Genomic DNA, 13,769 nt, shown 5'->3' with positions numbered 1-13,769 from the left:
TTTTTTCACTGGCAGAGCTAGAGAGGTCATTCCCACTGTTTCTTGATGAAGTCTGGGATGTTATAGGGAGTTGTTTATCTGCCCTTTGCCCCTTGGTCTGTGGCTCTCCAAGCCAGTGGGCATAAACTTCTGCAACCCCAGAGACCCACTCAGGGTGTGATAAACAGGAGGCAGTCACGAAATGCACTCATCAAATTGTGACTGAATGAAGGTTAATGATGATGTTAACGATGACCAGCATCCTTCCTGGAGCCTTGCAACCTGCCAGGCACTACTATGCTAAGGCACCTGAATGCTTCTTCTCATTTAACCCTCATAGCAACCCTAAGAAATTGGCATAATTATTACCCCCATTTTACAGAAGTTGAAACTGAGGCTCAGAGAACTTAAAGTCACACAGCTAAGAAATGACTGGATCAAATCTCTTCATATAATTTTCCACCTTAGGAAAGAGTTTCTTAACCAGGTGTCCAGAGATGTGCTTCAGTGGGGAGAGTCATGAATGCCATAAAACTTTATGCAAAGTGTGAGTGCAGGCAGGCACAGTTATTTTGGGGAAGCAGTTTCACAGGTTTCATCGGATACTTAAATGTCTGAACATATTTGATTCCACGTCTCCAACCCTTCCTCCTTCCAGCCATCCTTCCATCCACCTCCGAGAGCCATTTGATCAATTTCATGAAGCCCCTGCCTTGTGCCGGGTCTAGCGTGGCACCCATGGCTTCTCTGGCCTCCACAACACGTAACGTTTCAGATAATGCAAGTTGAGGTGCTCTGGAATGTCATTCCCACCTCCCTGGATCTGGGTAATTCAGAAGGGCTTTGCTGCCAATGTCTGGGCTGCGTGGGTGGCTGCACTCTGTCTGAACTCGTCTCAGCGCCTGGTGGAGACTGTTCCAATGCTGGAGCATGAAAGGGGAACACTTGAGGCAGTGCAGCGGTCAGGACACAAAGGGCAGAGCCTGTGTCCTGGCTTCCCCTGCATTCCCTGCAGCCCCCATCAGCCCCACTCCCTCAAGGGGCGTGATCAGCCTCGACAGATGAGGCCACGCTTGATACATGAGGACATGGCCCAGGAGAGGCTCTTCCTAGGCCCAAGTCCTATTCCAAGGTCTTTTCTTGCTCCTGGGAAGATGGGGAAGAAGGTGCTTGCAAAGGAGACCCAAAGGGGAAACTGAGGAATGGAGTTAGCATTTTCTGAGCCAGGACTGTGTTCCAGCTGGGGAAACCCTGTGCCGGGTGCTTCTGCAATCATGACCTCTTTCAGCCTCACCTTGCCACTGACATTGGTGGGATGGTTCCTCTTGCAGATGTGCAGAGAGTGAGACTTTCAAAGGTCAAAGAACATGCTCAAGGTCACAAAACAAGCACCACATGTGAAGCCTGAAGCTCTATCTACTTCCCTGCCCTCTGGAGAGCTCCCGCTCCCCCCTCCTCCCTCCCCCTCCCTTTTCCTCCCTTCCCCTCCCCTCCCCTCCCCCTCCTCCTCCCCTCCCCTTCCCTCTCCTCCCCCTCCCCCTCCCCTTCCCCCTCCCCCACCCTCTCCTCCTCCTCCTCCTCCTCCTCAAGACATCACCAGTAGTTTGCAAACAATTATCCTACCTGGCTTCTCTAAGCATCCCCCACCACCTTATCCCATACTAACCTGCCCCCTCCCGATTGCAGTTTGTAATGATGAGAGCATCTGGTTGTCTTCAGCCCTAGATCACCAGCTTCCTGAGGGGCAGGGACTCTTGCCTCTTCTTGTTCGTTACTGATCCATGTATTTAAAATAGTGCCTGGCAGGTAGACGGTGCTTAATAAAATATATGTTGAATGAATGAATGAATAACTAAATGAGCCCCAGAGCAAATAATAATAAATGACATTTGCAGAGTGCTTTACAGAGAGTTAAAACACTTTCCCTTTACTTTATCTAACTCAATCCTCACACCAACACCCTTGAAGGGGACCTGTTCACATTTTACAGATGAAGCGGCCCAGGCCAAATTCACATGTAGGAAGCACGTGGGATTTGATCCCAGGTCTAGAGGATGGGGCCCTTTCCCTGCCCTGAATGACCTCAGTGTGAGTATCTGTGGAACACTTAGGACATCCTGGGCCAGGCTGAGCTGTGCTGGAGGGGGACGGGGGAAGAGAGTGTATGCTTTGCTTTCTAACAGCTCACAGTCTATTCGAGGAGGCCAGACATGCATGTGGAACATTTGGGAAATGGTACAAGACAGCAGCTAGCAGAGTGCTGAATTGCACACGATCAGGTGCCAACCACTTTCCCTTCCTTGACTAATCTGAGTCTTTTAATACCAGATGGGGACCCTGAGAATAGATTTCCTCTGAAATAGATGAAGAGCAAGATGGAAGCCAAGGGGAAGGCTGTGAGTTACTCATTTTCACACGGCTCTAGCCCGGCACGATGTCTGGACCTCAGCAGTCCACTCTCCCTAACTGGCCACACTAAGTGCCGGACGCCTACTCAGGACCTCACACGCATGACCTCCCCACTCTTCATGGCAGTACTGCAAGGCAGGTACTAATGCAGTCCACAGAAGGGGAACGTAGAGTTCAGAGGAAGGACTCATCAGGCCTGAAGTCACACAGCTAATAAGGGACAAAATCGGGATTTGAACCCAGATCTAGCAGCCCCCCAGATTCATGCTCTTAATCTGACACTGCTGACTGTGTGGTGGGAACTCAGCGAACTGCCCTTGTCTGCAAGGATGGGAAGAGACATGGCTGAGGGAGCAGTGAGGAGAGAGGGAAGCAAGGAACACAGCTTGTGTGTTTCGTAAACAGACAAGCACGTGTCTGCTTCAACAGGATCTCTGCGGGTCTCTGACAATCTCACCCTTTCCCCCCGTAAGCACCCTCCCAGGGGTACCCTAAGGAGTCCTATATGGGTGCTCATGTCAGAGGAAAGGCAAGGCCTTGCCTCCAGAGACTTCTGAGGGCATGCACAGGCCCTGTGAATGTGTATGTAACTGCTCAGGCTGCTATAACAAGATGCCACAGACTGGGTGGCTTAAACAACAGAAATTTAGTTTCTCACACTTCTGGAGACTAGAAGTCCAAGATCAAGGTGAGGTGCCAGCAGGGTTGGCGTCCGGGGAAAGCTCTCCCCTGGGGTTGTAGATGGTTGCCTTCTCCATGCTGTGTGTGCACATGGTCTTTTGCTGATCACACAGTGGTGGTGGGAGTGGGGGCCCTCTGATATCTGTTCTTATAAGATCATTAAGGACACTAATCTCATGGGGTCAGGGCCCCACACTTATGACCTCGTTTAAACCTTAATTACTTTCTTAAGGGCTCCATCTCCAAATATAGCCACTCTGGAGGTTAGGCCTCCAACATATGAATGTGGGAAGTACACAAACACTTCACCCACAACAGGGTGAACGAGTGAGCAGTCAGAGCCAGAGACGGTGCATGAGCTGACTCACCTTCCAGGGTAGAGGGAGTCACAGCCATTGAAATCCATGTTGGTTGGGACTGGCAAGATCACCTAAGCGAGTACACTATATCAGGACAGCAGGAAAAATGGTCCCTACAGCCAGGTGAGTGATGGGAGGCTCCCTCTCTCTCCATGTAGTTCTCTCTTGCAGTCTCCAAGAGGTAGGGATCCAGGCTGTTGTTTTCTTCTTCTCTTGTCCCTCATACTTGTCGTGTATTCCTACTTAGACACATTCTTTGTGAGCATCTCATGGGTGATGTCTGCTGCATTGTACTGTGTGTGTGTGTGTGTGTGTGTGTATTTATCTGTAGATAATACCTACCACACAGGGCATCATCAGGAATAAATGAACTTCTATGCATGTATAATAAATATCTGGTACATGGTAGGTGTACGAATGAACAGATATTTGTTGAATGAATGAATCTTCACTTGGGAGAGTGTGCTTCTTCCTTTGAAAGGCAAGGATGATCTGGTAATCATCAGGTGTTACTTACTAATTGGGTCACTGAGCAAAGAAAATTATTAGTTCATTCTTTCCTTCATTCATTTATTGAACATAGACTGACTGCACCCCTGTCAGAAACCAAGGGTTAGGCAGACCATGTAGAGCTAAATCAGGAGCAGTCCCTGCTCTTAAAGACCTTGCAGTCCAGAGGGAGAGACAGACAGGGAAGGGGACAATGAGAACCAAGGTAGTGAGTGCTCTGATGGGAAAGAGTCCCCAAGTGCCATAGGAACCCCAAGGGGGATACCACTGGGGCCCAGAGAGGGATTCCTGGAGAAACTGACACCTGAAGTAGATCTTCAAGGGTGAGCTCAGTTTGTCAGATGGAGAAAGGGTTGAGGGACATTCTAGGCAGAGGGACAGCCCTGAGGCACAACCACTGAGGGCACACTGGGGACTAGTGAGGGTCTGTGTGGCTAGAGCCCCAAAGAGAGCAGGGGACTTGGGCAATGAAGCCAGACCACTAAAGGGCCTCATAATTCCTGCTCAGCAGTTTGAACTTTGTCTCGGTGGCTTCATTTTATTCCCACTGCTCAGATACAGCCAGTTGTGAACTCCTCTAGATGACCTTACTATTTCTATCCGTACAATGGAGCAATTCATCTGCTTCTTCAGAGGGCCTTGGGGGGCGAAGGAAATGAGAGAATGGCATCCTAGCCCTTTGTAAACTCTCAAGTGCCGGTCCTGGTCACTCAGGTAGTGTGGAGCTGAGCAGAGGCCCGAAGGCGAAATGGCTTGGTGCTCCGTCCAGAGATTTTTGAGAAAACTGGGGGCTGTACCATCACCGTCTCCCCAGCAAGGATCCCTCTGTTCCTTAAGTCCTGGCCATCCTAGTGGGTCCTGTTGTGACCCCAGGCTTCAGCTCCACCCCCACTTTTCTTCCCTAGCAAGGAGGGCAGGAGGGAGGCAGGGCCGGCCCCTACCTGTCCTGCTCCATCATCCGGGATTCCAGGCCTCATGGACACAGATAAGCCCTGAACTGGCAGTTAGGAGAGCTGAGGCTTTCAATCTGGTGGGACCCAGAGGAGAGCTCCCCAGCTCAGTGGCCCACAGTATCCTCATCTACCAACAGGAATGTCCCCATCACACAGCGATGACAGAGACCTGGGCTCCAAGTTCTAATCCCCTATCCTGGCCAGGTAACTTCAGGCAAATTTCTTGCCCTCGGGAGGCCTCAGTTTCTCTCTGTGGTGATGATTAGACACGACCAGACTAATAGTCACAGGGTGTGGGGTGATGTGAGCTATATAGCAACAGGCCATGCGAACGAAAGGGATGGGTGTCATTAAATGCACCAAATAGGACAAGTGCTGGGATTTGAGAAAGCATGAAGTGCTGAATAGGTGAATAAAACCAGTCAGGGTCCCTGGCCAAGTCGCAGACCGCCTGCGTCCCGCAGAATGGCAGCTAATGGGCTGGAACGAAGGGGAGCTCTGTATCCTTGGGGTAGGACTGCATGCCCGTATGGCTTCGAGTCCGTGTAAACATGGGTGACTGTGATGCTCTTTTGCACTGAACGTGTGTGCGTCTGCATACCTGCGTGTTCGTGTGTCTACGTCTTGTGTGGAGTCCTAGGGATGCACCTGTGGGTGTTATGGACTATGAGTCTGTGTGTACAACAGCAACATCTGTGTGGACTTGTGGAACCTGTGCACATATGTTTGTGTGACTACGTGCATGAGGCCATATGTCGGGAAACCCTATGACCTGCAAACACTGCTTATAGTGGGAACCCAGGCAGCTCAGGAAGGGCAGCTCCTCCTCAGGCTTCAGGGGAGCAAACCTTGCATTTCAGCACCACCAGGGGGCTGAGGAGAATCCAAACGGGTAGACCCAAACTTTGCCTTTTTGCATGAGAAGTCAAGATAGGGTTTGGGGTCCTGCCCCCTAACGATAGCTTGTAAGTTCTTGGGGGTCAAAGAGGGAGAAGGATGAAGGAGGGAGGGAGGGAAGAAACAAAAGAGAGTAAGGAAGTGTCCATAGGGGCCAAGGGTTCCTTTCCCCTTCCCAACTCCCTGTCATTCAAAGGTGGCCCTGGCGCCGGAGGAGCAGGAGGGCACCTTCCTCCTAAGACATCCCATCCCGTGGGTGGAGCAGACTTTGCCCCACCCCATAAAGATTTCCCTTGAAGTCAAATGAAACAACGCACCCCACGCAGGGACACACACACACACACACACACACACACACACACACACACACACACACACACACACACACACACACACACACACACGTTCTCCCGAGAAGCAGTCTGCTGCCCCCTGAGCCCCACCCATCGTCCAGGCGTCCGCACCCCGCGCCCCTTGTGCGCCCCGGCCCCGCCCCGCCCCCCGGGGTTACCCGCCGGCCGCTCTCCGCGCGCCTCAGACTCGCCTCGAGCGCGGCAGGCAGGCAGGCGCGCGCGGCTCCGCTCCACGTCGTCCCCGGTCTGTTCATTCATGATTGGTACTCGGCCCCCCGAGACCCAGCCCGAGCGCCGGGAGGGGAGCCGAGCGTGCGGCAGGAGGGGCGGGCAAGCGCGGCTCCCGCAGCGCACGCGGCGCTGGCTCAGGAGCCTCGGCCGGGCGGGCGCACCGGCCCGGTGTCCAGCGCCAGGCAGGCTTCGGGGCATCGTTCTCGGTCCTCGGCGAGGGAAGCGGCAGGGCCCGGGTCCGAAGGCTCGCCAGGAACGGCTAGCCCTGTGAGTCAGTGCATGTGCGGGGCTGAAGAAGGATAGAAAAGGCTCGCAGCGCCCCAGCCCCACGCTCGCTGAATACCAAGCTGCGGCGAGCTGCGGGGGGCTTTTTTTTTACCTCCTCCAATTCGGAGTAGAAGAGCCACACTGATTTCCTTCCAGTGGAGGGGAGGGGCAGGTCCCGAGGTCCCAAGTCGCACACAAGTCTTCGCTGCCATGGGAGCCGTCATGGGCACCTTCTCGTCTCTGCAAACCAAACAAAGACGACCCTCGAAAGGTAAGCCACCTCCTTCTTCCTTTTGTTCCCCTGGCTGGGTTTGGGGGTGCTCGGTGCTGGGTTGGGGTGTGCCTCCTGCTCCCCTTGGCCCGGACCCCCCTCCCCATGAGGAGTGGGTTCAGGTTCCTGTAACCAAAGGAGTAAGAAACCGGCGGGAGGATTGGTGTGAATACCCGTGAGCTGGCAGAGGAGGGACCCAGAGTGGGCTGCGGCCTCAGGGGCCACGGAACCTCTCCGGGGCACCAGGTGCCAGGACCCTACTCCTGGAGGAATCTCTAGGCACAGAAGGCAGAGACAAATTCACAGGTGGGAGGTGGGGACGACATTGTCTGAGTGTACATGTTGGGAAGCTCTTCCCGTTCCCATGACCGTTGGTGTTTGTGCGACTGTGGGCATCCAGCGAGGGTGCTCACATATTCACTCACTGCCCCCCACCCCCACCCCCAGCAGCGATGCTGTGCAGACCTGGGGGTCCATCATCAGGGAGAGAGTGCTTTCTGCAAGCCAAAAGGAATCAGCTGCTGGCAGGTGATAAAACTCTCAGGGCTCGTGTCCTGGTGGCTTTAGGGAGTTGGGAGCCGGGGCATCACACGAGGGTGCTGCCGTGCTCTGGGAGCCGCCTGAGAGCTGAGAGCACTGTCAAGGTCTGGTGAAGAGGTGAGCTGACATCAGGGATTAGAAAGCATAATATCCCTGGGTCCCTCCTGCCTGCACTTCGGCTGAGATAAGCCCAATCTCACCAGCGGGACAGTCATGAAACGGGTCCATGTGAAGTTGGGGGAAACGTGTTGCACCGCGGCGGACTGTGCAGGCCTCCTATCCAGCTGTTTGAAAGTTGGTTGTTGGAATAAAGACACTGGATGCGGTTAGGAAAAAGAATATGATGGGTTTGGTTTGTTTGGTTTTTATGCTCAAATACTACTGTGAGTGGTAGAAGGATTTTAAGTAACCTGATAGTTAAACCTTTAAGTTCTGCCGTTGGAGCCCAGGTTCTGGTGACAGGTGAGGTTACAGTTCCTACCCCTTATGCTGGCTAGTGATTAGATCAGCGGGAGGATAATGGTGGACCCCAGGGTGCACAATGAGTCCACTCTCAAGACTTGGTTGGTCTTTACTGATTCAGTAGGAAAGTCTGCATCGCAGAGGTAGCTCCCCATGAATAACTTGTCTTTGAGGGATCTCGACATCTGGCCCAGTCCCCAGAGGCATCAGGCTGGCTGAATACTGAGGAATAGGATCTCTGGGTGAAGATCTCAGGTGATGAAGCTGGGTTGGCATTCAGAGCCTAGAACATGGGAAGAGGCTTCGACCCATTTGTCCAGCTGCATTGTACATCCTCCTGGCAGGGAAGAGACTGGGTGCCGTTTTACCAGTCCTAGGCAGGACAGGTCTGCAAGCCTCGGCCCAGGACCTTGACATTAACAGCCCCACTTCTCACGGATCCTCAGATACTGCTTGACTGGGGACAACGTTCAGCGCGAATCCTGGTCTCCTTCCCCACCATCTGACCACCATGAGGTCCCAGAGGCCAGGGGACTGTGGGGATAAGAAACTCAGGGATTTGTTTTAATATATTTTCAATGCCTGTGGCACTCCTGGAAGGCAGCTAGGTGTCACAGAAAGATCTTGGACCCTAGAGTCCAACAGATTCTGGGTGCAAATCTCAGCTCCATCGCTCCTTCCTTACGTGACCTCAGGCAGATCCTTTCACCTGCCTAAGCCTCAGTTTCTTATCCATAAAATGGACAGGATACTATCTCCTGGCAGGAAACAGGGTGTGGAGGGAGTGGAGCGAGGGAGGACCCCGCCTCATCTACTGTGTCAGCTGCAGCTACCAGGGACCCAGAGGAGATTGCTGAAAGATGCCAAGATCAACTGAACGATGGATGTGGAGTTCCTCCCCTAGGGCTGGGCAAAGATTATGAGCTGAGACATTGCTCAGACGTTACTGTCTGCCATTCCCTTTTCCTACACAAAACTGCAGGTCACCCCAGATGGATTCCCAAAGGATTCCAAGAGGCCAGAGCTCTTTGCTTCTCTCTCCTAGGAGTCTAAGAAAAGAGAGGAGGGGGCACAGCATTCAGCGAGCCCCTGCTCTGTGCCTGACACAGTGCCAGGTGCTTTATCTGTGCATTCTCACTTAACTGTCCCAACAACACTTGTTTGAAGCTCATTGCGGGTCCAGGGCTAGTGGATGGGCTGCCATGACAAGCTGCCCCGAGCCTGGGGTGTCTGGTCAGCCCCATTTGCACAAAGCCACACCACACTGGCTGGAATTGTCCAGGGCTCCAGCTACGTACATCCCCCCCCCCAGGCCTTTATCCTGGAGCAGAGTCTTATCTTCCTGTCTAGCTCAGTGGAATGCTGGTCAGCAGAAGACCCTTTCGTCAGGGCTTGGAAACTGGCTGGAAAGGCTAGTGATCAGGGATCACTTCTTGGTCAGGTTCCTTGCCCCATGGAGACCCAAGTTTCACCTTTGTAAAAGGCGGAAGTTACATTAGACATTTTCTCAGGTTCCATCCAGTTCTCAAATTTGAAGATTTCTGTTGCTGATGCTCTTACCAGAGCTGCCACTATGATGTCTGAGACACCAGCCTCAGAGCTAATTGCAAACAGTCAGAAGAGAGTGGTGCAGATTTTCAACTCGGGAGTCGGTCTCCCTGCTGGGTTCAAATCCAGGCTCTACCACTTACTAGCTGCGTGACTAAGCCTTATTTTCCTCAACTGGAAAACAGGGACAGTAGTAGTTACCATCTTAAAATAGCTGTTGTGCTGTGTGGATTTCAGGAATAATGCAAATCAAATGCTTAGCACGAGCTCTGCTACATAAGTAGTCAGCAAATTTTAACTACTATTCAATTTATGGCTCTAGTGTTTAGGGCTTCCAAATGCCTCGAGTAAGCCATCCTGGAAGTAGTCCACGCCTGTTGGAATCCTCACAGCTCAGTTCTGGAGCGTTCCTTCTGCCATGTCCAGGAAACTAGGACCCAAACCTCACGTGCTCAGATGCTGGTCCTGTTGCTGCAGCCCCTGCTGACCTCTGCTTTGTGGCTGGTCCTGAAAACACTGTATCTTGTTTAACAAATACCCTGCGTGTTTTGAAAATATAATTTGGAATCACATACATATAAAGCTCCACATGATTTAGTGGCGAGGGACATGCCTAGCCCAACCTGGGTGTTCAGGGAGAGCTTCCAGAAGGCCACAGAAATCTAAAGTAATTTAAGAGCTATGTCACTGAATAAGAAAGTTTCGAATTCATTTCCTATCCTTCTCTCCGTTTGGGACCTTTGTTAGTCGTTAAGTAAGAATGAGAAAAGTCCTGCCTCAGAGATTCAGCCTCTGCATCCCAGTCCCGGGTAGGGTTTCTGGCTCCAACAGTTTTGTATGTGTTTATCATACGAAGGACACGGCTCTGGGCTTAAAGGGTCGGGATATCAGGGGTGATCAGATGAGGATCACGCAGGTGCAGTGGCTGGGCCTCTGTGAGGGGCAGGGGGCGAGAGAATTTAGGGAGAACGTCACTAGCCCAAGGGCATCTCAATGGAAATTTGCCTATAAGCAAATAAGCCTACTTTGCAGGGGTGCCTGGGTTATCCATCCGCCGTGACCGAGGGAAAGCATTCAGAACCTTCAGGAAGGACTGAGCTTGGGATCTCCAGAGTGTTCATTCAATAGATGAGCCAACAAAATCGCACAGCTTTTAGATGCTTTTTCCAAGGCTACATGGCAAGTTAAAGACAAATATGGGACTGGTCCCCTCACTCCTAGACCAGTGAGCATCTCGGGACCTTAGAGACCTGATGGAAGCACAATATTCCTGATGAGGCCAGGTTTGGGGGTTATTGCTCCGGGCAGCATGTTCTCCCAGCATATTCTCCCAGGAAAAATCTGGGAGACCAGTGGGAGGCAGCCAGGCGTAGAGAAGCAGTAGCCCCGCCGTCACACTGTTCTGGGATCAAGAGACCTTTGGCAAGTCATTTCACCTTGGAAATGTCAGTGTTCTTATGTCTAAAAGAGGAATACTGATTTACAGAGGTGTCCATGCCTGAGCATTACCCATTTCTGCATCTTTATCCATCCTTTTAACTCTGTGTTACCCTTCTCCCCACTGCCTTGTCTAATAGTTAAAATTCTACCCACATTCCAAGACCTCACTCAGCTATTTCCACATTCAGGAAGGCTCCCCCAAGCCCTGGAAGGAAGCAACTTCTCCCATCTAAATTCCTTAATCTTTTAAGGTGTACATTCTCATGACTTTCAAGTCATGCTTTGAATTAGGCAATTGATGGAGGTGTTAACCCCTCACCCCATCCCCAGAGCATCAGCTTCTCAGGGGAGCTGCTCTGAATCATCCTTCATAGTCCCCAGCTTGGTTCCTTGTACATAGTAGGTACGCCATAAATCTTTTCTGGAGGAACTTATAAATAATGGACTGCTTGGCCACTTTCTGTTATTTCCTGGAATTGCCCACCCTGAAGCAAAAGTTAGCTTCCCACTGGAATTTCAGTTACCAGCCCTCTGCCTGGAATAAATTCTTTTCTTTGGTCTGCTGGCTTTGAATTGGCTTTGTCCACAGAATGTACTGAGTCTGTTTACTATTAAGCAGGGAAGTGCTGAGAACAGCGTTCCTGCTCCCCAGCCCCCCTGAGAGTCACAAAAGGACAGGGAGACCATACCCAGTGCCGGGCACAGTTCTGGTCCCTTTATCCCAGAAGAAAGTCAAGGAAGCTCAAAGCGAATGGGGAGAGGGAGATGGTAAAGACTGAAAGATGGAAGTGAAAGGACTACTGTTTGAGGTTTTTTTTGGCCTGGTCCCTGGAAAAGGATCGTGTCTTGGACTTCCTTATATGCCTGGAAGGGTTTTGCTCAATAAATGGTTTGTAAATGTACAAATGAGCAAGTGAATACATACATTAGCAAGTGAGTGAAAGAATGAATGAGGGGATAAATAAATGAGTGAATGAATGAGGAAGCAGATGAATGACAGAAGGAATGGTTGAAGAAGTGAGTGCATGAGTGAGTAAATGAATCCATAAATTAATGAATGGTTAATGAAGTCCCAGAAAGGCTATGATAGCAGGCTGTCTTTGCATGAAGAGCATGGATAGTCATGCTACCCAAATCCTGGATCTAAGCCCCCCACCGTGGAACGTGGAAGGAGTCAGTGGTACAGGAGGCCCCGGTACAAATAATTAATAGTAAACTTATAACAAGTGCTTCATGAAGAGCTGAAAATTATAAGTTCAGTCAAGAAGAGTTCTGGTAATTTTTTGGATATCTGTACCTTGGGGAAGGTGGGAAGATGGAAAAGTATCTCTAGGCTCTCACTCTTTTGTTGATTCATTCAAAAAACTAAAGTGAGGACCGACCCTCAATGCCCTCCCTTGTATTTCAGGTTCCCCTTTGTCTTGTCTAGGTGAGATCAAGAATCTGTGTATCTGTCCACTCAGTTATTTGTTCACTAAGTAATCCCGTAAGTGTCCTTTAACTTTGCTTCCCTGATGTTTCTACCCAAGATCCCCCTTGGCTTCCCCACTCTCCCTCCACTTCCACCTCCCAAGGTGAACTCCTACACACCCTTCAAGACCTCATTCAATGTCACCTCCTCCCAAGCTCTTGTGGGCAGAGCACATTTCTCCCTCCCCTGCTCCCCTACAGCTGTTGCTCCTTCCCTTGGCTACAGTCCCGAACAATATGTGATTATGGATTTACGCATTCGTCTCTCTGACTAGCTCTCAGGGAATGAGTCTTATTTCAGGGCCTCTGTCAAGGCCTGTTGCTGATGGATGTTGCCTGCATGGAGATAAGGATGGATAGACCAGGTTGTGAGTCCCTGATGGCTCCAAGGAGTGCAGGAATGCGGCCTCGCAGATGAGAAATCCGGTCCGCTCATGGGGAGAAGTGCTGCAAAGTTCTGCATAATGGCCCTGGAGCTGATGTTCCCATTCATCAGGCAGAAGCCGAGCAGTATTGGGGGGCGGGGGGAGAGAAAGAGAGAGAGAGAGAGAGAGAGAGAGAGAGAGAGAGAGATACTGTGTGTGTGTGTGTGTGTGTGTGTGTGTGTGTGTGTGTGTGTGTGTGTGAGAGAGAGAGAGAGAGAGAGAGAGAGAGAGAGAGAGAGAGACTGAGAGAGTCCTGAGACTTTCAGACAATTTGACTTATCTTTAAATGCTTCCCCTCCCTCCAGGTAGTGTTTTAAATAGGTCACCTTTAGGGAGTAGCTGTGATCAGTTGGGCTATCACTAGAGTAGCCGTGGGAGCAGAGCATTGGATTAATTCTTCTTATTCCAGGCCAAACTGAAAGCTTCACTGGGGCAGTTGGGGGATGGGGGGTGGCAGTGGGAGCTACAGTCAAATCAGAGAGTTAGGAATAGGGTGTGCAATGGTTAGGACCACTGGGTTAAAGTAAGAGACTTGGGTTCAAACTCCGACTCTGTGACTTCTTAGCTGAACCTCTCTGAGCCTCCGTTTCCTCCTCTCTAAGATGAGGGCAATGATGGTGTCTCCCTTATCTCCTTAGGGCTGTGGGAGGGGCCCAGGAGGTGGTGAGCATAGTGGTTCACAGAAGGTGAGATGATTCCAGCAGCTTGGGGCAGTAGTGGCTTTGCTGCTGCCTTTTGTCCCATCTCAGGGCAGGTCCCTTCCTCCTCTGTCGCTCCGTCTGCACTGTGACTGCATGATCAGTCTGCACGCTGATGGACGTTGGTGGTCCTTGGTGATCTCTGTGCCTTCGAGCTGTGGCCTCTGAGTCCACCCCGTGGGCCCCAGAGCCATCATAACTATGGCCACTGAAATCCCAAGCAGTTTCTCGGGTGACTTCTGTGGGAAGCCGTCAGTTTCAGATGATGACGAAATT

At 51.3% G+C, this 13,769-nt stretch overlaps 1 protein-coding gene across 1 annotated transcript in view; it reads left to right on the top strand.

Annotated features, from left to right (window-relative positions):
- The first annotated feature begins 6,333 nt into the window (after nt 1-6,333).
- KCNIP1 (potassium voltage-gated channel interacting protein 1) overlaps nt 6,334-13,769 on the top strand; it is a 225,746-nt gene continuing 218,310 nt past the window's right edge. Inside the window, exon 1 of the mRNA XM_067732878.1 lies at nt 6,334-6,910. Within this exon, the coding sequence (XP_067588979.1) occupies nt 6,850-6,910 (61 nt within the window). The 5' untranslated portion in view covers nt 6,334-6,849. The remainder of the gene's footprint in view (nt 6,911-13,769) is intronic.

The sequence above is a fragment of the Pseudorca crassidens genome, chromosome 3 (assembly GCF_039906515.1).
Source record: "Pseudorca crassidens isolate mPseCra1 chromosome 3, mPseCra1.hap1, whole genome shotgun sequence".
Lineage (NCBI taxonomy): Eukaryota > Metazoa > Chordata > Mammalia > Artiodactyla > Delphinidae > Pseudorca > Pseudorca crassidens.
This window is presented reverse-complemented; position numbering and strand designations above follow the sequence as displayed.